Genomic DNA, 22,889 nt, shown 5'->3' with positions numbered 1-22,889 from the left:
CTTCAAGTCACTAATCCCTCCATTCTCGAGTGACCACCCGCTTCACTTCCTTTCCTCACGTTTTAAACTCCTGCCACAAACTTTCCCGTCAGCGTCTTTTCACCCACGGAACCGAATTCTTTGCTGATGAAACGAGGTTTCTCCGCCGCGTCACGGCGAGATGTTACGCACGGGGCGAATAAGCCGTTCGAGGGGAAGACCGAAACAGTTGCTTCACGTCTCTGACTTGAGGGCACAACGAGTGTAGGAGCAGCAATCGCTTACTCACCGCTATCCGTCAGCACATGCCGTTCCAGGTGAGCACGGCCTTTAAGGGTACCCACGAGTGGAGACTAAACCGAAGACAAGTTCCATGAATCCAGCAGCCAGATCTTTGCGTGTCGGAGTGCTGAGACTCTCGACACTCAACTATCTTCAGTCAACAGCTTGGCCGCTGAACTTTACCGTGGGATTACTGTGGCCCCCCCGCCTGCCGCTGCTCTGTTTGCCCCAACACCAGTACAGGGTTCTCTCTCTCTCTCTCTCTCTCTCTCTCTCTCTCTCTCTCTCTCCCCTCCAGAGCAAGAGGAAAACACCGGCTCTGTACGGGTGAGGCTCCTGCAGGCACAGCACACGGGTTCAGCACAGGAGAAGCCAAGGGCGACCAAGGACAGCGGAACTGCAGTGGCACCACGAACAAAACGAACAGGAAGACAAAGTGAAACATTTATTCGTTCGGACGCTTCTCTCCAAAGCAACAAATAATGATTATTAATTATTGTTTAACACACACATACAAAGTGAGGGCCATTCAGAGTCATTAATATGCCTAAAACACGTGTCTTTGGACTGCGGAAGGACAACGGAGGACCTGGAGGACATTCATGCGGACATGATACACCAGCGCTTCTACCACCACCACACCATAACAGAAACAGCAAAGTATACTACTATATTTATATTTAATATTTCAATGTCAACTTGCGGGGGGCGCGGTGGCGCAGTGGGTTGGACCGGGTCCTGCTCTTCAGTGGGTCTGGGGTTCGAGTCCCGCTTGGGGTGCCTTGCGACGGACTGGCATCCCATCCTGAGTGCGTCCCCTCCCCCTCCAGCCTTACGCCCTCTGTTGCCAGGTTAGGCTCCGGCTCACCGCCACCCCGCTCAGGACAAGCGGTTTCAGACAATGTGTGCGTGTGTATTCCAACTTGTTATAACTAAAAATTATTTCTACAGCTGAGAGATTTAACTGGAGCAGCTCAAGACAGGTAAGTTATACAGCAGCAGCATCCTTTCCTAAAGGCACGAAACACATGCCCTTAACCCTGTGACCAGCTCTGCTCCACTTAGATGAGACTTCATCAGAAATATCCAATAGTTGCTCTTCTGTTCCATATTAACCCTTTGTCTCCTGCAGGATCCAGGCCAGCAGCTGAACACAGGTGTGACAGCTTCTATCAGAAGCAAACTTTTATTCAGTGGTACATCTTTCCACTGGCACTGGTGTCCCATCCAGGGTGTGCAACAGAATATGAACTTCATGTTCTGACTTCGCTCTGCTGCGATGTTCATTCGGACTCTTTACGCGATCCAAACAGCATGAAGAATCATTTCCTATTATTAACTAGTAAACTGTGACAAGGCGCAGGTGCAATCCGTCAGAAGCACAGAGCTGAGAACGCTGAAACACAAGCCCACCATACATGTTTTTTTTAAGCTGCCCATAATGAAAGGACGTTGGATAAAAAGCACCGTGATATACCGTAAGGCTAAACCTTAACCTCCTAATCATCTCACACAAACCATGACCAGATTAGGAGCGTATTGAAGGCAAACACAGACCATTAACCATTTCAGAGAGCCACCATACACAAAATAATTATTTCTGACAGTCACACCTACAGATCATATTTCACAGACTAACGCGACTTCCAGCAATGGTCCAAACTCACGGTGCGATGGAATATGAGCCAACAGCGGGATCTGAGACTGAATAGAGTGTTGGTTATAGTACTTGGCACAAGGCATTGTTAAGACGCTGAGGGTAGCTGCACCGGGCTGCCGAACACTAGATTCCAACCTTATATTCCTGAAAAGGGCACCAGGTAGCACCATGTTTAAAGGTGTGAACTTGTAACCCGAGGGTTGACGATTCAAGTCGCAGGAGGGGCCCGGCTACATGAGAAAGGCACTTTGCCGGAAGTGCTCAGCTAAAATATCTACTTGCATAAAGAGGTGAAATTGCAGGCTGCTTTAGATAAAAACCTCCTCTGACTCCACCAAGAGGGAAGAGAACAAACAGAACAAACAGGGATATGAGATACGGCAGCCATGGGGCTATGAATAGAACACAATAAAGCACATTACAGCAGGGGAATTAAGGGCGGAGGAAACACCCCAGCAGAACAACAGCTTGCCAAACACACTCAGTGGGATTAAGGAGCCTTCATGCTTAAGTTTCACTGCTCTGAGGCTGCAGAGGCCTCGTACCAACCGCGAGGAAACATCATCATCGGGGGCCACATGGCACGAAGGTGTTGTCAAACATTACAAATTATTCTATTTTGTTTCAGAGTTTCAAGAACGCATACATTCCTACCGACTTCTTTCAGTAACACACAAGTTCGTATGTTGAACTGACGGCGATCCAAATTTAAAATGTTGCTGTACATCTGGTCTTTCGGCATCAAAGCTCCCGTCCGCATGGTGGTACCGGTGAAGTGATCGATTCTGGACTCCATGGAAGGTCCAGTAATACTCGGTATCTCCCCAGCCGGGATATGTACAAGCGTTGGGTTTGCCTGAAAACATTCCTCTCTCATGTAATTGCAGGGCAATTGTAGAGCTGATAATGTAGCGCAGAGCCGCTGCCCTTGGATCCGAAGGTTGCTGGTTCAAATCTCACGTACTGCATCAGTATCCTAGAGCAAAGTACTTATCCTAAATTGCTCCAGTACAATTGCCCAGCTGTACAAATAGATGAATAGTTGTAGATAGTTGAACATTGTAAGTCACTTAAGAGAGAAGTGTCAGCTAAATAAATAAATGTAAATGATGCTTTTCTCCAAAGCCACTTACATGTTAAGGTTATAATTATTACACTTTAAAGCTTACAATTAATTACCCATTTAATACGGATAGGTAATTTTTACTGGAGCAATTTAGGGTAAGTACCTTGCTCAAGGGTACTACAGCCGGAGGTGGGGACCAAACCTGCGACCTTTGGATCCAAAGGAAGGAACTCTAACCGCTGTATAACCCGCTGTCCCCATCCAAGTAAACATGCAAGAAGCTTCGTGTGGACAGGTTATTGCGACCCAAAGTGTTAACATAAAGACCTCTTTTGACCTGCCGCTGAACCTGCACAAGCTGGCCCGTTTTTTACTAAAGGCTTGAGCTCAGAGCTTCGGTCTACTGGACCACATCACTCCCGCACCAGTGACCTGTGCCAGCCCGTGCCAACCTGCTGCCCTGCATAATTTGTCAAAGCTGAGAGATATACGTGACTTCTCAGGAAATCAAAACGCGTGGACTCCATCTGCAATACGAATGGAAATCGTTTCTTCACAAACGGAAGTATTTAATGTTTGTGTCTGTTTACGCCTTCTCCCCTCACGTCTGCGTTTATTCTCAAAGCGGTCGGGCTGTCGTGGCACCATCTGCTCTGGGGTTTAAACTGCAGATTAGAGATGCAGCTGCCCTGTCAGCGCTCGCACCCGTCACACACATCTAGTCCTCTGTTAAGTGAGATGAGAGCCCCTCTTGTGCTTCCACACACAGCCTGCAGGGCTCTGAATCCAAGTGCGCGCTCTCACACACACACACACACAGCTGATGCTGAACTGATTCACGTGGAGATAATAACCTGAAGTTTCAGCGCTGATCACACCATTATCGCTTTGATAACAGCTGTGAGAAACAAACACAGAGGAAGCACGAGATCTGCAGTCAGTGGCAGGAAAACGAAAGCAATCAGTGCAAGAAACAAACACAAACATCCACACAATATACCCTTTCATAAAACTGCCCGTTTACACTTATCAGACACTTTCCTACAAAGCTACCTACAGCAATTTAGCCTTTCATAAAGCAGAGTACTTTTTACTGTATCAGCTCCAAGTAAACACCTTGATGAGGGGATCTACCACAGGTGGTGGGATTCAAACCCAGGTCATTTCAGTTTAAGGCAGCAGCTCTAACCACTCTGCCCCCTGCTGCCCAGTACTCAGTGCAATAAAATTCAAGTCTCAAATTCATTACATGACTCTTGATGTGACTTTTTGCCCAGATTCTGTATTCCTCACCCTGGTGGCGCTGTGCGGTTCACATGACGGGAGGCAGCTGAGCTTCGGAGCTCTTCTCCGTAACTCTGCTGGGAGCAACCAAAAATACCCTTCAAGAATGCAGGGACCTCTGCCAGATTAACTTTCACATCGAAGCTGCGGTTACAAACAAAAGCCCCCAGTGGGAACATCTGGACACAGATATGCATGGTGTCTTTTTTTTTTTTTTTAAACATACAACAATAAAACAGTTTACTCCTCCTGCCCATCAAATTTCCATGTGATGTTTTCAAGCGGTCTGAGGACAGAGAAAAGCATTACTTGATACCAGCATGTTTACAAGAGCTAAACCTTACTAACCTTATCTCTCAAGAGCGTTAGTTGTTGATACACTTAGATCGACACACACACACACACACACACACATTAACTTACTGGTCCCAAATGAAACTGCACAGGATTACAGCGCGCGCACGCGCGCGCGCACACACACACACACACACACACACACAGTGGTGACAGAAGATGCTGGAACAACATTAGAACCGGTGAACACCACACCCAGACAAGCACAATAGTGTACAAACAGGGCATGCGGAGATAAACAAAAAGCAGCGCGGACGGCTCAGCCGGACTGGTCCACTGTTGAAAGCAAGCAAAACAGTGCGTGAAAACCAACAGGGAATACAAACACGCGGACACACGCCAACCGGCGCCAACTCGGCATCCAGGTTGCAGGTCCGCTCGCCGGGCGCAACGTGGTCCGGAGCTGCATCACCCATGGTTTACCAGCACGTCGAGCCCACCTTCCCATCACACCACTAGCCATGTCCCCTCACTCACACAGTCCGAGACTCATTCGCGGTCGCTCCTATGGAGTCCCGGCATCCCTACTCGAACCCATCAGGGATACCATACCTCTCCAAGACATGTGGAAAGCTGCCTGCTATTGCAGTCAGGGTCTTCGGCGGGACAAACCGCTCGGAGAAACAACCGCACAAACCAGCGGTCGTGGACCCTCAATGGCGACGAGCGCTGCATACAGCACGCCTTATTCCAACGATCGGCATGAGGATGTGATACGGACGCAGATCGGATTAACAAAAGGCAAGAGAACCGAAAGAAGCAAAACTGAGCAAACACTGTGCCTACATAACTGTTTAACCGGTTCCTCGATGAAGGTCAGAACAAAAGCCTTTGTATTGTGTACATCAACAAGTGCAACTCCTGCCTTACAGTATAAATAAAAGTTTCTGGCCAACATGACGGCGTGTTCCGTGAAAAGGTCACCGTACAGGCGTTTCTACTGGTGCGTCCGAGGTTTTGGGAAGTGAAAAGTTAGCGATTTCAAGTTTCTCACCTGGATTATAGTCCATACATCAGCAAACAGCAAGGCATGCAAAACGCACAAGAAGAAGCCAGAGACTCTGAGCAGAGCCCGTCAGGCTGCAGGAGCTCTTAGAGACCATGCGGTTTTCAGGGAGGAGCGACGCCATCCATTTCTAACACTTAGAGAGTGAAGAAGGCCAGAGAAACTTGTGGAGGCTGAGTATCAGTATACAATAAGAGGCAAAAGCAGAGTACGGACAGGGGACACAGTACGAGTTCCTGTAGGCAACCTCAGGCCGTTGGGTAGAAGTTCACGTGGACTTTCCGGTCGTCACAAAACTTTGTGTACCGTTTCTTCATGCACTCCATCGGTATAAACACCTTTTTCCTCAAAAGGAGAACACAATGCTGCATTATAAAAACCCGCGCCAGAAAACCTTTCCGTAACACTGCTGCTGTAGGACTGGCTGAGCTCGGTCACAGTGCGCTGCGTAAAAAGGGCTCATTCGAGCTCCTCTCTGTGCTTCTGGGACCAAAAAAAAATAAAAAAAATTGTGACAATTACTGTCAGTTTCTCTCTGATTTCTCCATGTTAATAATGCTCAGTTATAATAGTTTGATGAGATTTAAACAGTTCTGAAGCAGTGAATAAGTGTCTGAGATCACCAAGTCAGCAATAAAGGGAAAAAATCAATACACATGACTAATCGAGTGTATGAGCTCAGTATAAGGACAACAAGGGTCACGAGGCACCCCCGCCAAAAAAAAAAGGTTATACATTACATAAAAAGCGTATCTTAGTACCATTCATAATATTTTGGCTCCTCCAACCAGAACTGAACCTACTTTAAAGATAAATCATATTATTGACTCGCAGAAATTATGTTAAAGTAGTTCTAAAAAACATTGTGTGGACAATTTTACAACTGTGTCTGGTGTTTTCTGGAAGGTTTTAACGCGCGGGCGCGCGCACACACACACTCTCTCTCTCTCTCTCACTCACTCACTCACTCACTCCCGAGGTGTATATCCCTGGCTGTGTGTGTGTATCGCCCGGTAGCACTTGTTGCTGGCTGTATAATAAACAGGAATTGCTCTCACACACACGTCCTCATTCATACGCGCGGTGTGGGAATTAGCGAGCTGCTGTGTGTATTAAATCAAATCATCAAATGATCAGTGAGTAATTCATTCAGGTCCAGCAGCAGAAAACAGGCAGGTGAGGTGGCCACTTAAATACAGCTCCCTCTCCCTCTCACACACAAAAGCAATTTACCCTCTCTCCAACTCTGTGTTACTGTCAATGTACCTATATATCGTTAATAAGTACCACTGTTACCTGTCGGGTTGCGGTACCTGCGCGCGGCGGGCCGAACGGAACGGTCGCTCCGGCGTCGGTCGGAGGAGTTCAGACCCTCATCCAGCGGGCAACGCGCGGACACGGCGAGGCGCACCTGAGCGGCCGGACACCTGTCTGTCTCCGCGGGTCTCTCTCTCTCTCTCTCTCTCTCTCTCTCTCAGTCAGTCACACGCCCTCTCTCTCTCCTCTCTCTGCGTTTCCCACGCCCGCGGTTCTCCCGACGGTCCGCCCCGCCACTCGCGCTGCGCCCCCTACCTCCAGCGGGGAGTAGCGCGACAGAGAGAGACTCCGCCCACCGCAGCGAAACACTGCGGCGCAAAGCCGGCTGCGCCCGTGACCGTCAGCTTTAATGGATCGTGTGAACCGCAGTAACGGAGGAAAGGAGGAATATGATGTGTTCGACCAATATTAATAAACATTTTTTATGAGAGATGCGCAATAAAATAAAGCACATCAAGTGAAAGGATATGATGATGATGATGATTTCTGGCCAGGTGCTCCTCTGCATAACCCCTGAGACACTGAACAGTAGATATGTACTCTCTGTGTGTGTGTCTGAGAGACCGTAGAAACAATAACAGAAACAATCAGCGAGACAATCAGAAGAAATACGACTCAATTCGAGAGACAATGAGCTCCTGGAGAGACTCAAAGAGACAGCTGGTACTGGTTAGAGCTGCTGCCTTTGGCCCCCAAGGTTGCAGGTTCAAGCCTCATCTCCAGCTGTTGTACCCTTAAGCAAGGTACCTAATCTGCTCCAGTAAAACTACCCACCTGTATAAATGGGTAAATAATTGTAACCTGAACACCGTAAGTCACTTTGGAGAAAAGTGTCGGATAAATGTAAATGTACCCTCCTTATTCAGAGAGCACGTGAAGAAAGAACGGCCTTCGTGGACCCGTTCGTGATGTGCGGTGCGGACACCAGGTGGCAGCGTAGAGCATGCTGAAAGACACCGTACTGTGCTGTCTGTGCGGTAAAACCAAGTCCCTGTTGCAGTAAACCGTAGTATTAATGTGCTGGCTGAGCCTAGAGAGGCAGGTGCTGCTGCATGTGTTTTGACCTCAGCATAAGTGAAGCATCCCTAAAGTGATGCATTTTTACACACTGATCTGTCTTGCCACCTGAACAAGGGGTACGTTTTTGTATTAATTTTGATATACATTGGCAACCAATGTCTACACAACCGCTTGTCCCAAGCAGGGTCGCGGTGAGCCGGAGCCTAACCCGGAAACACGGAGCGCAAGGCTGAAGGGGGAGAGGACACACTTTGGATGGGAGATATACAGAGCTTTACAAACAAATATAATTCAAACATAGTTTTAAATTCAGTTTGTATTTGTTTTGCTCAGGCTAACATATTGCCAAGTCTAAATAAACATTAACTGGTCTCCTCTTTGAAATGGTGTTCATTTGTTACATTATTCATGAAATTACTTATAAATGTGTGTTTATTCCTTGGAGGGTGTTTTGGCGCAGCGGGCTTGACCAGGTCTGACTCTCTCATGGGTCTGGGGTTTGAGTCCCAGTTGGGTTCCTCTACCCCACACCCTGCGCTGTTGCTGCAAGCCCACCTGGGATAAGTGGCCTCTGTATGTGTGAGTTTGTTTATCTTTATTTGTGCAGATAGATAAATAATGTTATTTTATTACCTTATTTGTGGTGTTGATAGTGCCCTTAACTACTACACTACTTGTGGCAGCAGTTAGTCCTGTTAAGGACTATTGTCTTGCCCTCAAAGGTCTTGCATTTGAATCCCACCACTTGATCAAGTTATGTACCCTGAACTATCAGAGAAAAATTATCCAGCAATATCAGTGTAAAATTGATTCACGCTAAGGTGTCAGATAGATTACAATAATGTAAGGCAATCCTTGGCAATTTGCTTTTTCATACTTTAAGTTGCAAATTTTAAAAGAATATTACTTTTTCAATATTTTTGATAAAATCTCAGGTCACAACCACTCAGAGTTAATCTGATCAGTATTAATTATTTTCATTCTTGCATAAAATTCATGACAAAAAAACTAATATTCACTTATGAACTGTTGTATACAGTAGGCTTTTTTGTTGTTGCTGCTCTTAATTCTTGTGACTCCAAGATAGACTCTTAAAGATATTTTTCCGGTTTGCACACCAGGGTCTTTGGGGAGATGCGCAAGAGACCACTGAAAAGGTCAGTCAAGGACAAACCACACACCCTCAACTATTTTCTGAGGGTGGCAGAGATGGAGGAAGGGTGGAGCCAGGTGGAAATAAGCCTATCACAACACAATACACCATCTTCATCATGGAATCTCTGATGGAACCCTTACCTGTGGCAGGGCGTAGCTTCAAAAGGCTGACAGTAGCACAAAGTGAGATGTGGTCGAACCTGTGACTTTGACTGCGGAACCTGCTGTTGCAAGGTCACCTCAGTCCATAACACCTGTTATTTCAGCAGCTTTGCACAGAGCTGTCAAGGCAGAATACCCCCGTAGCAATATGTATCAGATTCATTCAGAACAGAAATACTGCAAATGATAAACATAACATTTATTCACAAGGGAAATAAAATATAGTTTGGAAACCATGCATCAGTGAAATGCTGGAATTAACGGGGAGCCTTAATGACTCTCTTCGAGTTTTTGATGGTCTTCGGTGATGATGCCGCGTGACTTCTACAGAATGACGGAAGCTGTTGGAACGTAACTGTAGAAGCGGCTTATGCAGGGGTGCGAGGTGGGTCAACATGTTCCCCCAACAACAGTATTGCAGCCATTATACAGTTCAATATTCTCACAGCTGTTTTTTACCATACATCAGACAGCCTGTGGGATGTGATCCTGTTTGTCTGCTCCTCCACTATTGGCTATCCAGATGATTCTGGGCTTTAATAACATTTGGTACAAAGAAGCCACTTCCATCGAGTATTTCCAGCCCTTTAAACGGTATTCCTGACATGACAGTCTACATGTCCTCATATAGCCCAGCAATATAATTTCTGTGACAGGGTATAATTTCTGTGCACAGGCCCGGAGCAGTACGGGAATTAGCAGCTGTGAACGTGGCTGTAGCAGCGCCAAAAATGGTGCTCAGCGATCCATCCACACACTAGTAAAGATGAATTCCACAAGCTGCCTGTCCACCGCAGAAAGATTCATGTTTGTCACTGGAGACTTCGCTCATATTTATAGAGAGATAAGTGCAGACAGGCTTTACAAGCTACTACCAGCTACTGTGTACAGTGATGTGCAGCTCTTCTCTGCACAAAGTGTGGGGTAATAGTGTTGGAAACAACAGCCAATAAGACTGTTTTTATGGGAAGCATTGCTCTTGTGTGATTTTCTCCCTATCTAGTCTTGTGTCCCTTGATCTTATTGCACAGCCTGTATCAGCTAGTGATGTGAAGAGGCATATATGTAAGATATCAATAAAAACCTGCACACCCAACACTTGATGCACGTTATCTATATTGTTTAGGTGAACAATGTATGCTCTCCAGGCTGCCCTCATTTCTCTGTCTCCTCTTCCAGTGCATCTGTGTGGCTCCCATGGCGACAGTCAGCGGGGAAAACCATCCGCTTCGGTGTTCGGGTTGCCATAACAACACGACACGTCAGTACAAAAAGAAAAAAAAAAGACTAAGTGTAGTCCATGACACAAATGTGGGATTATCTGCACACACTGGCCTGTACCATGGTTTGAAACTGTTCTGAGGAATATAAATCAGTATAAACAAAATGTATAAACAACATTTTACATTTATATTTACAATTATACAAATCCACCAAACTACATTGACAATATGAACGTACGCTGAGATGTAACTTCTGCCATCGGATGAACGTAGAGGACAAACTAAGATTATTAATATTGTCCAAAAAAAGTGAGCAGAGACAGTACTCAAGCAAGCACAATTTGTCTCTCCAAAATTTGCGTGTGACTAAATTGAGCATTATTGCTGCTTTGACACATCAATCCTTTATGGCTCCTCTTCAGTCGCGGATGTGACACCCCTGACCTGAGACAACCAGAAATACCTGTCCTACCAGTAGGGGGAGACAGAGAGGCCTGGACATCTTCTCACTGACAGACTCTTCAATTCTCAGCACACAGAGCGGCTAAAATGTTCGAAGAACTCATCTTTCACACGGATGACTGGCAGACATTTTGACATCAGCTCTTTAATGACTGGTTTCTATAGGTTTCAATCAATTATAGCAATTTCACACTGGCCCTGAGAAGCCTTTGATTTCTTTACAAGCAATATGGAACCAAGGTGTCCCAGCACTCTCAAACCACTTATTTCTCTCCATTGAGAAGTGTAATGAAACTATCAGAATCTTCTCATATGATTTCACAGCACTGAAATTAATTTGACTGCAAGTGGTTATAAGGAATAATTGCAGATTATCAGATTACTGAGCGCAAGCAGTCAGCCAGCCACACAGACAGGACCTCTGGGAAGCTCAGGGACATACAGTGCTCTGCCAGCTACTGCCCCTAGTACACATTACTTCATCTTAATTCAATTTGTTGTAAAAACTAATCAAACAGTGCACTCACAACATACTAAAACACAAATTTCAGTAACAGATTTTATTTTTATAGAGCACTCTTGTCACACAGTGACACAGAAGGCTGAAGAAAGGGATAAGACAGATTAGATAATTTAGTATATAGCTAACTATTACATTATCCATGCAGTTATTAAAGCTGTAAGTATGCCTACTGGCCATCAAAAGAGGGAAAAAAAACTCTGGGGGTCAAAGTCTCAATGGCTGCCCACACCTTCTGAACACTCTAGATTAAAAATATTTAATTTACAACTAATAACTTGGTAGATGAGTGTTAACTTGATGTCTCAGTTCACATCTCAGCACTGCTCATCCTTCATGGCAAGAAACCCTTAGTTTTAATCAGCAAAGAATGCTAGAATCACAGGTGATTGGCCTGGCCAATTTATTTAAATGCTATTGCCACCCCCGAGCTTTCACTCTGAATCAGATGCGACCAATAATGTAGGAGTGAAGCATGGTCTGCTCCTGAGTAAAACACCATTATTTTCACTTTCTTATCAGTCTCAATGGTTGAATGATTCATTGCACAAGCATGTACGATGTTGATGAGCTTCTGGCCACCTTTATCTTCCTTATCTATGTGTAGTATAATCAATATGAGCTTAATAATAAAGATGTCCCTTTATTTATTTACAAGTTAGGTTTTGTAAAAAAAAAGTCTTAGATAAAGCTACAGAAAAGCTGTGTGGTAAACAAAGGCTGAACTAAACACAAAAACACACACACACACACACACACACACACACACACACACACACACACACACACTTTCAGAACCGCTTGTCCCATATGGGGTCACGGGGAACCGGAGCCTACCCGGCAACTCAGGGCGCAAGGCTGGAAGGGGGAGGGGACACACCCAGGACGGGACGCCAGTCCGTCACAAGGCACCCCAAGCGGGACTCGAACCCCAGACCCACCGAAGAGCAGGACTGTGGTCCAACCCACTGCGCCACCGCACCCCCTCACACAAAAACATAAAAACAGATAAATTTAATATTTTTATTAACTTCAAGCACAATTCAAATTTCTATTATTTTTAATCAATTTCTGCAGGGTTTATGTTGTTTTTCATCAAACTCAGAAACACTGGACACCAGCAGTAAACACTGGTTAAACTAATCTGGTCTCCAGTTCCAATTCTGGCTGCTCTTTACCATCAAATGATGTCAGGGTGAAGAAACAGAGGAAATGTTCACTCTGAAACTGCAAAATAAAAAAAAAAAAAATCAAGTGAAGAAAATAACATTATGAATGAATGACTGAATGAATGAATGAATGAAAAACGTTTACCTTTAAGCAATTGCTCATTTACAAAACAGGGAATTCTTAGACGTTTATTTTAATGTTTCTTCATTTTGAACATTAAAATTACAAGTAATTCTAAATAAATAATAAATAATTTTTCTTTACAAACTTTTATTCAGTGCCATTTCGTAACCTGTTGACCTTACTTTATCTTACCCATCGCCAAATTTAGGAACATCGGAGAAAATTGCTCTGCTAGAAACGTTGGCAATGAAGGCAGCGCCACACTCCTCCGACTCTGGTTTTATTCTGGGTGCGTTTTGCTGTCATCTAGCGGCGGCCTGCGGAAGCGCAGGTAATTTCCGCTATGCAATAAACGGAAAATTTTAGAACACAAAACTGTGAAGAAAATGCTATAAACAAAGCATACATCATCTGGGAAATGTCCATATCTTTGAAAAGTTGTAACTTGTGATCGTAACACGAAGAATCAGTGGTTATAGCAAATACTCGACAAACACACTCCTCTGGGGAGAAGGTGTTTCATAACAATAACATTACTTCGGAATGATCAGCATCATGTTGCAACTAGCGGTAAGAGTGAGCGCGTTTGGTGGAGGACAGCGGGGAACCTAGTAGCTTTGTAGATGGCTACACTGCGTATTTTAAATCAGAAACAGAAAATAATATCCTTCAGTTGTCCCTCATCACTCAGACATACATCGGCGGTGGGGAGTTATTCGCTGTCCGCGGTGCTGAATATTGATTTCTCCTTCGGAAAATACAAAACGCGCACAGAATGACACCCTTACGACGATGTAAATTCCGAATTTCTCAGGAAGTCAAACGTTCATTTTCGGTCCGTTCAGCTACTCGCGCGGGGTCCTCCGCAAAGCAGCACGTGATCACACCTTCACGTGACACACTCTGCTGGGGGGGAACTGATCATGAAGCTCATGAGGTACCCCCCCCCACACACACGCACACAGACAAACACACGCTGCTTCTCAGGAGGACACGCATTTCCTCGAGAAGCAGATCGAACGTGTTTGTCTGAGCTGGACGGGCGCTGGACCCAAGGGAGCGGCTGGGGCGCCATGGTGTCACAACCTGGGGGGTCAGGTACGTGGGGAAGGGGGGGGGGGGGGGGAAGAGAACGAGAAGGGGAAGGTCCGTTAGGCTGCTGTCATCCAGTCCCGGGTTCGAATCCCACTCCTGCTGTAGTGCCCTTACTTACCTTACTTAAGCTCAGTCGATATGGTAAAAAATGGGCAAATCAGTGTATCGCCGATTTTAACACTGTCAGTCACCCTGGGAAAAAGGCGTCTGCGAAATGTAGGCAGAAGGAGAAGAAGATGATGATGATGATGATGATGATAAACAAGGGCGTCGGGGAGCGTTGTGCGCGCGCCGCTCGTGCACTGATTGCGCCGAAATGAGGAGAAACGCGTCGCGGCGTCGAAAATAAGTGAGGGTAAATGACACTGTCGCCGCGAGAGCCGTTTTGTAGCAGTGATTCGCAGGTGTCCTGTGTGCGTGTTGTTGTGTCGGAGTCGGTGCGAAGCGACGGGCTGCTGCTGCTGCTGCTGCGTTCGGTCGCTCGATTGCAGTCATTCGTGTCCAGCGATGTGGCGCTTTCCTCCTAAGCCGCTTCGCCATGCAGTTTAGCCATTTACACTGCAGAGTGATTTTCACTCTATCAGCTCAGGGAAAGTACCTTGGTCTCAAGGGTACTAGAGCAGGAGGTGGGATTTTGACCTGTGCCTTTCAAAGGCAGGGTGCCGACGCTAACCATTGTGCCACCTGCTGCCCATATTAATTTTTTTCCATCATAGCACACGACACGATTGTCTGCCCTCATTTTGTGCTTCAAAAGTGTGGTGTGTTGCACCGTAGGCTGCCTCTTCAGCCGCCGCTGTGATTCACAGCATAGTCCCTCACCACATTACACCATTTACACCAGACCAACCTGTCCATGTTCAAGACCATGAAAATAATAATAGTATCTAGAGCATTCAGTTATCCTAAGGGGGAGGGGGGGATGGGAGTGGAGAGCTGGAGAGGAACCCCACACTGGGCTGGGCCATTGCTACCGGTGGGACAGTGTGGGTCAATGGGGATGTCAGTGGTGGTGTCTCCAAAGGCCCTTCTGTGGCTCCATCTCTCACTGACAGTAAATGTGTGCACCTGTGGCTTACAGGTGTTTGAGAGCCATCACAGCAAATGACCGGAACATACCTTGGTGATTTGAAAGTATATACTGGCAAAGTGCTGTGTGAGGGGCGTGTTTTGCATCATTTGGGCACCTCTTACATATCCACTGGCATTATCATGATCATTTTTCCCAAGCAGACAGGTCTTCTCTATATGCAAAGTGTTGCTACAAGTAAATGCTAATATTCTGAAGACAAGGAAGCAAATGCCAGCAGCAGGAGGCCTAAAAGTTTGATCTTTTGCCTTCCTTTCAAAGGACCCAGGCTAAAATCCCACCTCCTGCTGTAAAATCCTTGATCAAGGTACTTACCCTGAACTGTGGGACAGCTAGTAGGGCAGTGGTTAGAGCTACTGCCTTTGGATCCACAGGTTTGATCCCCACCTCCAGCTGTAGTACCCTTGAGCAAGGTACTTACCCTAAACTGCTCCAGTAAAATTACCCAGCTGCATAAATGGGTAAATAATTGTAACCTTAACACTCTAAGTTGCTTTGGAGAAAAGGGGCTGCTAAATAAATTTACATTGATGCAGTAAAAATTACCCTGCTGTGTAAACAGGTATATCAATGGAAGTTTCTGTTCTAAAGGTTTGCCTACTTACTAAATGTTTGCATTCACTTACTTTTTCCAGCTTGGACTACAAATGTATAAATGAGGTACTCAATATTGACAAGAAGTAGTACAACTTTTATTAATTTAAGCAGATTGGGTGTCAATTATTGTAATTTTATTGATGATTAGATCACGTTTTATGAGCAATTAATGCAGAAATGCAGGTAATTCCAAAGGACTCTATAAGAATCCACAATTTAGGGCCACTTTAAGATCAATTGATCATCTGTCAATTGATCTTGAAGTGACCCTAAATTGTGGATTCCTACAGCTCGCAAACGTTTTCTTGCAACTGTAGCTTTGGAGAAAACGGCGCATAAATGAATATCAAATCAAATCAAATTAAAATTTTATTTGTCACATACACAGCCATACACAGTACGACGTGCAGCGAAACGCTTTATACGGCTGTCCGACATAACAATCTAGAAAGACAAATAACAGGTACTAAAATCTAAAGGAAAAAAAAATATACAATCTATTCATGCATATGCGAGACCAAAATATATAAATATCTAATTATGAAAATTTGTGCGGCATAAGATGTAGTGCAATATGGTGCGCAACAGTGCATGTAACGTGCAAGATCGTGCAGGTAGTTCAGTTTGCGTTTGTATATGAAATGGAATAGCAGAGGTGGAGTGGTTCCTGGTTCCTGGAGGTGACTGGTATTTAGTCCTAGGTGTTATATTGGTCGAGGGCCCGAAGAGCCTGAGGGAAGAAGCTCCTCTTGATCCTCTCTGTATTGGCCTTGAGGGAGCGGAAGCGCTTCCCTGACCGCAACGGAGAGAAGAGTCCGTTGCTCGGATGGCCGAGGTCTTTCGCCGAATATGTGTAGATGTTCATGAGGACCTGGACAAATTATACCGCGTCTCCAATTTAAAGAAGGAACCTTTGTGATGAAGTGTCACGCTGCGGCTGAAGAAGCAAAACCCCAGCGTACCACGGTATCTGTGCTCACGGTGGTGTCCGTTCCTCGGGAAACAGCCAGGCCACGTTGCCCAGGGAGAACTGGGAGGAAACTGCTGAAGGCAAACATGAGATTTAAGATAAGCGCACAGGTTCCCTATGGTACACCACATCTGTGTATTAATTAAAGCAAAAAAAAACACACGGAAACCACGGCCCTTGTACGGCGTGTGATGTGCGTGCGAGCACGTGCGGCGGCGGTGCTGCACTCGGAAACACGCAGAACTGAAAAGAGAGTGCACACCGTAGCTGTGGCTCAGCGGTGTTTCAGGCGTGTGGAAACGCACCCCGTTCTCCACCCGGTCGGGGGGGACATCCTGATCGTGCGCTTATTCACTGTGCTTCATCGCCCTGGTGTCAGATAGACCTTTAAAAGAGCTCCCAGGCATCGGGCGGACTGCCGTGCTGTTGTGTTAAATAAAAACCATCCTCAAGATACTTCACTTACGTTCAGCAATCAATCGATGGCCTACCGTATCTATTGTAATATTTCTTTTTATTTAATGTCGTCATTCTGTCTTCTGCAGCCTGGTGAACAGCTGTGCGCTACTTGTGCTCTTTTCCAGCACATCGTAGAGAAACAGGCAGAAAAACACAAAATATTCTAAGTAACGTGTTAATAATATTAGCACCTCGTGCAGGTGAGACTCGGACGTGGGAGGGTTGGGCTTCCTGAGAGGCACCGTCCGGGGATTGACGGTAATGGAGACGTCAGGGTTGGCGGATCAGAAATACGCTTTCCACACCGGAGTTACCGCCCTCGAGAGACAGCTTCTCTTAATTAAAACGTTCCCTCGGAAGGCGCTTACGCTCTCCTGTGGCTCAATAATGAGGCTGCCGTGATTATTTTGTATTTCAGGACAAACATAAGCGACTCCTTGGCACCAACGGAAATGGTCCGCTGTTTGGCCTCAGTTGGGTAATTAATTATTAATTAATAACTCTATTGTGGGTTTTTTTTTTTGAAAACAAGATACTGATGGCAGTTGGAAAAACATGGCACAGAAAACAAGAGAATATATGAAACAGGCTGTACGAGACATTTTATTCCGCAGGCTACAGAAACATTTACATTACATTTAGCTGATGCTTTTCTCCAAAGCAACTTATGATGTTAAGGTTACAATTATTTATCCAGCTGGGTAATTTTACTGGAGTAATTGAGAGTAAGTACCTTGCTCAAGGATACTACAACCGGAGGTGAGGCTCAAAACTGTGACCTTGGGGCCCAAAGGCAGCTGTTCTAACCACTACGCTACAGGCTGTCCCCTACCAGAGTGTAAATTTAAAATAATCAGTTATAACACAATGTGTGTTTGTACATTTTTTTTTTTTTTTTTTAAATCTGCACACAGGGTGTTTCCGCATGAAGCTGAAATTTTCATTTAACAGCAAGTGACTCCTAATGAGAGGAACTCCCGCCATCACGCTTTAACCCAGCAGTACGTTGTAAAGCATTTGTTGAAGAAATGAACAAAAGGACATTTAATAAACACTGTATCATCGCTGCTTTTTGCTACAGCACAGATTGTCGCAACTCTGTTCCATTTCTTGCTCGTGTTCAAAATGGATTCAATCCAAATATGAAATCTTACATAATTTCAAAAGTATCTTTAAAATTGGTTAATTATGATTTTAATTATGATTTTCCACAGCCTTTTGTTCAAATGAGATATATCTTCAGTGCTATTCGTTGAAATTATTGAGCTAATTTCGGTGTGGGTTTTCAAAATACAGATCTGATGGTGCCAGAGTGACGATGGTGTTCGGCCAGCAGACTCTCAACGCCGGACCGCTGCTGCACTCGGCATCCCCCGCGTACCTCATGTTCCCCAACTCCAGTGAGACGGGGGGCGCTGTCCTCCAGGGCGGCTTCCCCACGCCAGCGCGCTGCGACGGCGACGCCTTGCTCTCGGCCCCGCGACACAATGGCTCCCTTCCGGCGCACGCGCTCTCATCGGCGGAGGTGGCTATCCTCAGCCTGGTCTTCTCCATCCTCTGGATGGTGTCCGTGCTGGGCAACGCCCTCGTGTGCCTGGTGATCCACCGCAGCCGGAGGACTCAGTCCACCACCAACTACTTTGTGGTGTCCATGGCGTGTGCAGACCTGCTGCTGAGTGCCGGCTGCGCCCCCTTCGTCCTGCTCCAGGTGACGTCCGCTCAGTGGGTGCTCAACAACATGACGTGCAAGGTGGTGCGCTACATCCAGCACCTCTCCCCAGGGGTTCAGGTCTACGTGTTGCTCTCCATCTGTGTGGACAGGTTCTACACCATTGTGTACCCGCTGAGCTTCAAGGTGTCTAGAGAGAAGGCCAAGAAGATGATCTTAGCTTCCTGGGCTTTCAATGCAGCTTTTGTGTCGCCCTGCTTCTTCTTCTACAGCTCATCGCATGATGCCCTCTGCAACTTCTTCCTGCCCGACACGTGGGAGGGCATTGCCTACGGAGCTATGCACCTCCTCGCCGGCTTTCTCGTCCCCATGGTGCTCATCCTTCTCTTCTACCACAGGGTGGTAAAGTACATCTGGAGGATCGGCACGGATGGCCGCACGGTCAGAAGGACCATGAACATCGTTCCCAGGACAAAAGTGAAGACCATCAAGATGTTCCTGATGCTCAATTCCGTGTTCCTCCTCACCTGGATGCCCTTCTACGTGGCCCAGCTGTGGCACCCGAAGGACAGCTTCTCCAGAGAAGGGCTGCTTGTCTTCGTGGCCGTGACCTGGGTCTCATTCAGTTGCGCCGCATCCAAACCTACTCTGTACTCCATCTACAACGCCAACTTCCGCCGAGGCATGAAGGAGACCTTCTGCATGTCGTCCATGAAATGCTACCGCAGCAATGCTTACACCATCACCACCAGCTCTCGGATGGCCAAGAAGAACTATGTGGGGGTCCTGGAGATGCCGGCGCCAGCAAAGACCATCACTAAAGACTCCATCTACGAGACGTTTGACCGTGAGGCCAAGGAGAAGAAACTGGCGTGGCCCATCAACAGCAACCCACCCAACACATTTGTGTGAACGTGAGGACTGCAAGTACCCGTGACAACGAAATCTTTACATGCCTCCATACTGTCACACTGTAAATGTCAGTTTGTAACAGACGCTCACAAACACTGCCAGCCTGACAGGAAGCAGAAACTGCAGTGAGGGAAATAACAACCAGGAACCATCTTCAGTCTCATAAAGAACCATGGAGAGGTGGTGGAGGGGGGAGGGTTCTGGCCAAATTCCTTAATTTCTCTGTAATATGTTCTTTACCTCCCATCTAGCTGATTATGGTGTCCATATTGTCATCTGTTATACGGTATTATAAAGGCCGTGAATTCCTACTGCAGCTTTAAAAATACCACAGTATTACCTGTTCTTTCTGTCTTTTATGAAAAATGTTCTTGAACTGGTAGAGTGTTATTAAACCCTTAATTTGGCATCGGACCAGTGAAGCGGTAAAACATGGTAAACGTTTGAATGTAAAATGCAATGGAGCTCTGTACAGTGTTCTTCTGAATGTACCCTGGTGAGTCATTAGATCACAGTACACCAAGTTTTACAGTACAGATGTCCACTGGGCTTCATTCTCCCTGTCCTGCGGGGAGTGTAATATTTATTGTAATGTTGGAATAAGAACAAAAGGAAAAAAAAGTTGATTAAACTACTGTGCATTTTAGAGGTGGGAGCCATAAATATTGGTGGAAAGCTCATCAACTTTTCCTATTAGCTGCACCTTCTGGTTCCTGGAAGTATGTTGCGGGGGTCATTACCATCGGATATCAGTTTAAATCCTTGCCGATATTCCCACCATATCAGAACACAGAATCACAAGCTGCTGTGGATTCGCTGTACTGATTTTCTGGGACGCAACTGGTGAACCGGTAGAAAGGCCGCGTTCACTGTTTTTGTGTTCGTCTGTCTGTTGCCACTGAACAGCTGTTTGGCACGACACACTGCGCCACACGGTTTTTGAGATGTCCTTCATGTTGTTTTACACCATTCTGGCACCACCCAGTTGCTCTATTTCTGGGACAATAAACAATGCACTCCTGCGACAGTGAAGTGCTGCTGGGGCACATTGAGGGGCGTACAATGACACTCTTTACCATAGTGCAGCTGGACTGAACTCCACCTTGGGCTCCTCTAATGTACGGTAGGGGCTGGAAGCTCTCTTCACTCAATTTCATCCATCCACCAAGTACACAAACAACTGCGAAAAAGCTTTAAAAAGAAAGTGTTAGCACATTCAACATATGCTACATGAAAGAACTTTCCGGAAGAACTTTATACACTAACAGATTATTTGCGCCAACTGTTTTCCATAGATATTCTCAAGTATTCATGAAATTTAACATTTATCTGATGCTTCTCTTGGTCAAGGGTACTACAGCAGGAGATGGGATTTGAAGCTGGAAAGATGGAAGCCTTAACCACTATGCCACCTGCTACCCCATTTGAATGCCGTTGCTGGTATTCAGATAATTAGTTACGTTAAAATTAAGGATTAAACCCTTGTGATTCATAACAGATATTGACCCATCACATTAATATGCAGGATAACTTGGAACAAGCACATAATACTACCAGCTGTTTCTTCCTCCATAGTTACAGTGGGACAGCAGGTGGCACCGTGCTGGTCCTACCGGGCCGTGTTTCACTGCAGTAAGCGGCAACAGGACAGCAGATGGAAGTGGGCAGAAGTGGGTGGACAGCGATCTTCTTCAGTGCTGACACAGTTTGCCGACTCTACAGTGTGGAGAGCGAGAGACAGCGGGCAGCTCACAGCTCGTGTGTGTGTGTGTGTGTGTGTGTGTGTGTGTGTCCCGGAGGAGCTCACAGCCCTGCTTCTGTCCCCAGCTCCCATGACTGCTCTGTTTTGAGATGCAAACAGATGAACTAGGTGTGCGGCAACAACTAACACTGGAAAAAAGGGCTGAAACACACAGAAAGATGGTACCGGCACTGGTGAAAATCGTCAAAAATATCACCTCGCACTATCAATGATGGCAAAACATTTTAATGTTTTAAATGGACAGTTTGCACTGGATGTGAAAGATTTACAAAAACATACTGGGATACATGATACCTTTGTCCTTCTTCTACACTGAGCACATGACAAAAAGAACATGATGGCATGTTAAAATACACCTGTGCACAAAACCCACAGCCCTCGGTGTCATGTTGCAAATTTGTGAATGGCAAAAAAAGATTAGTCCCGTCAAAAGCAGGATAAAGTGCATAATTCCTTGTAAGGTGCCTGTATTATTTTCTTTATTTTTTTATTTAAACACCCCTCTTCTCTCTCTCGCTTTCTCACACACACACACACACACACACACACACACACACACACACACACACACACACACACACACACACACACGAATGCTGCGCTGCTGGTGGAAGTTAACTGAAAAGCCTTCCAGTTCTTGCCCTAAATTGGCTTGAAAACAGACAGCAAACCAGGAACCAGGACAGCATTCAAACCAAGTTTGGTTATTGCTGCACACTCCATAAGACAGGTTACTGAATGGAATTTATTCCACTCATTTCTGCCCGTGTTCCAGGTCCTCGGCTTTCCTCCCAAAAACTGAATTACAGTTTTTGGCTTGAACACGTGTGGCGAACTGCTGTGAAATAACCGAAAACCTGTCTGGACAGAAATATTGTTGAGAAGCACCGTAATGCTACGTATAGGGTACACATCTCTAGAATGTTCTTCCTGTAGTTTTAGCAAATTGCAAGTGTAAACTCAGGGAACACCACAACAGCTTCACACCACATGATGAGCCGCAGGGCACACACACACTGGACTTCATAATCAACAGGGGCTATTTTAACCACAATACCATTAAATGTACAGCACCAGCGTGAAGTGTGACTACGCCTGGATTACACCTGTATGGAATACACCGGACAGGACAGTAAAAGCGACACACGTGTTCTATACCTGCAGAACAGCTGCAGAAGACACGGCGCCTCATTTCCTCATCACCTCAACTGAACGCCTTGTGAAAAAACTCATTTCTAGCCTGTGGACTCACACTGTCGGCTGGAACTGTACATATTTTTCTCCCCCGTGAATATAAAGTCGGAAAGTGCAATAACTTGCTTTACGATTAAAAATCAACAAAAATATAAGGTTCTTCATTTCAGTCTTCGGGTCTCGCCTCATTTTAAAGTAGTTTGACACAAACACTGGCATTTTTCAAAAATTAACTATGAATTGGAAAACGTTCATTTATAAAACACAAACACCATCCTCACAATTTTCTAAACAACAAACATTTCCACTGCACATTTCTACTGCCCATTATATGGAATAAATTAAATTTTATAAACTT

At 45.7% G+C, this 22,889-nt stretch overlaps 1 protein-coding gene, 1 long non-coding RNA gene and 1 pseudogene across 4 annotated transcripts; 1 reads left to right on the top strand and 2 right to left on the bottom strand.

Moving 5' to 3' along the window:
- LOC114910572 (epidermal growth factor receptor kinase substrate 8-like) overlaps positions 1 to 471 on the bottom strand; it is a 35,230-nt pseudogene extending 34,759 nt beyond the window's left edge.
- Positions 472 to 12,532: 12,061 nt separating this feature from the next.
- On the bottom strand, positions 12,533 to 13,711 carry LOC114910577 (uncharacterized). The gene is made up of 3 exons (XR_003797707.1): positions 13,481 to 13,711; positions 12,976 to 13,124; positions 12,533 to 12,717 (listed from the first exon to the last, which is right to left on the bottom strand). It is a non-coding gene; the product is annotated as an uncharacterized LOC114910577 (long non-coding RNA).
- Positions 13,329 to 19,898, top strand: LOC114910569 (probable G-protein coupled receptor 19). 3 transcript variants are annotated; one of them, XM_029252242.1, is made up of 2 exons: positions 13,329 to 13,353; positions 18,291 to 19,898. In XM_029252242.1, exon 2 carries the CDS (start codon positions 18,313 to 18,315, stop codon positions 19,573 to 19,575), a length of 1,263 nt encoding a protein of 420 aa, XP_029108075.1. In that variant the 5' UTR covers positions 13,329 to 13,353; positions 18,291 to 18,312; the 3' UTR covers positions 19,576 to 19,898. The 3 variants fall into 3 exon arrangements, with proteins under 3 accessions (XP_029108075.1, XP_029108074.1, XP_029108076.1); XM_029252241.1 differs by lacking the exon at positions 13,329 to 13,353 and adding an exon at positions 13,708 to 13,881; XM_029252243.1 differs by lacking the exon at positions 13,329 to 13,353 and adding an exon at positions 14,195 to 14,233.
- Positions 19,899 to 22,889: the final 2,991 nt, after the last annotated feature.

Source organism: Scleropages formosus, chromosome 5 (assembly GCF_900964775.1).
Source record: "Scleropages formosus chromosome 5, fSclFor1.1, whole genome shotgun sequence".
NCBI lineage: Eukaryota > Metazoa > Chordata > Actinopteri > Osteoglossiformes > Osteoglossidae > Scleropages > Scleropages formosus.
The sequence above is the reverse complement of the archived record's forward strand: the minus strand, read 5'-3'. Positions and strand labels throughout refer to the sequence as shown.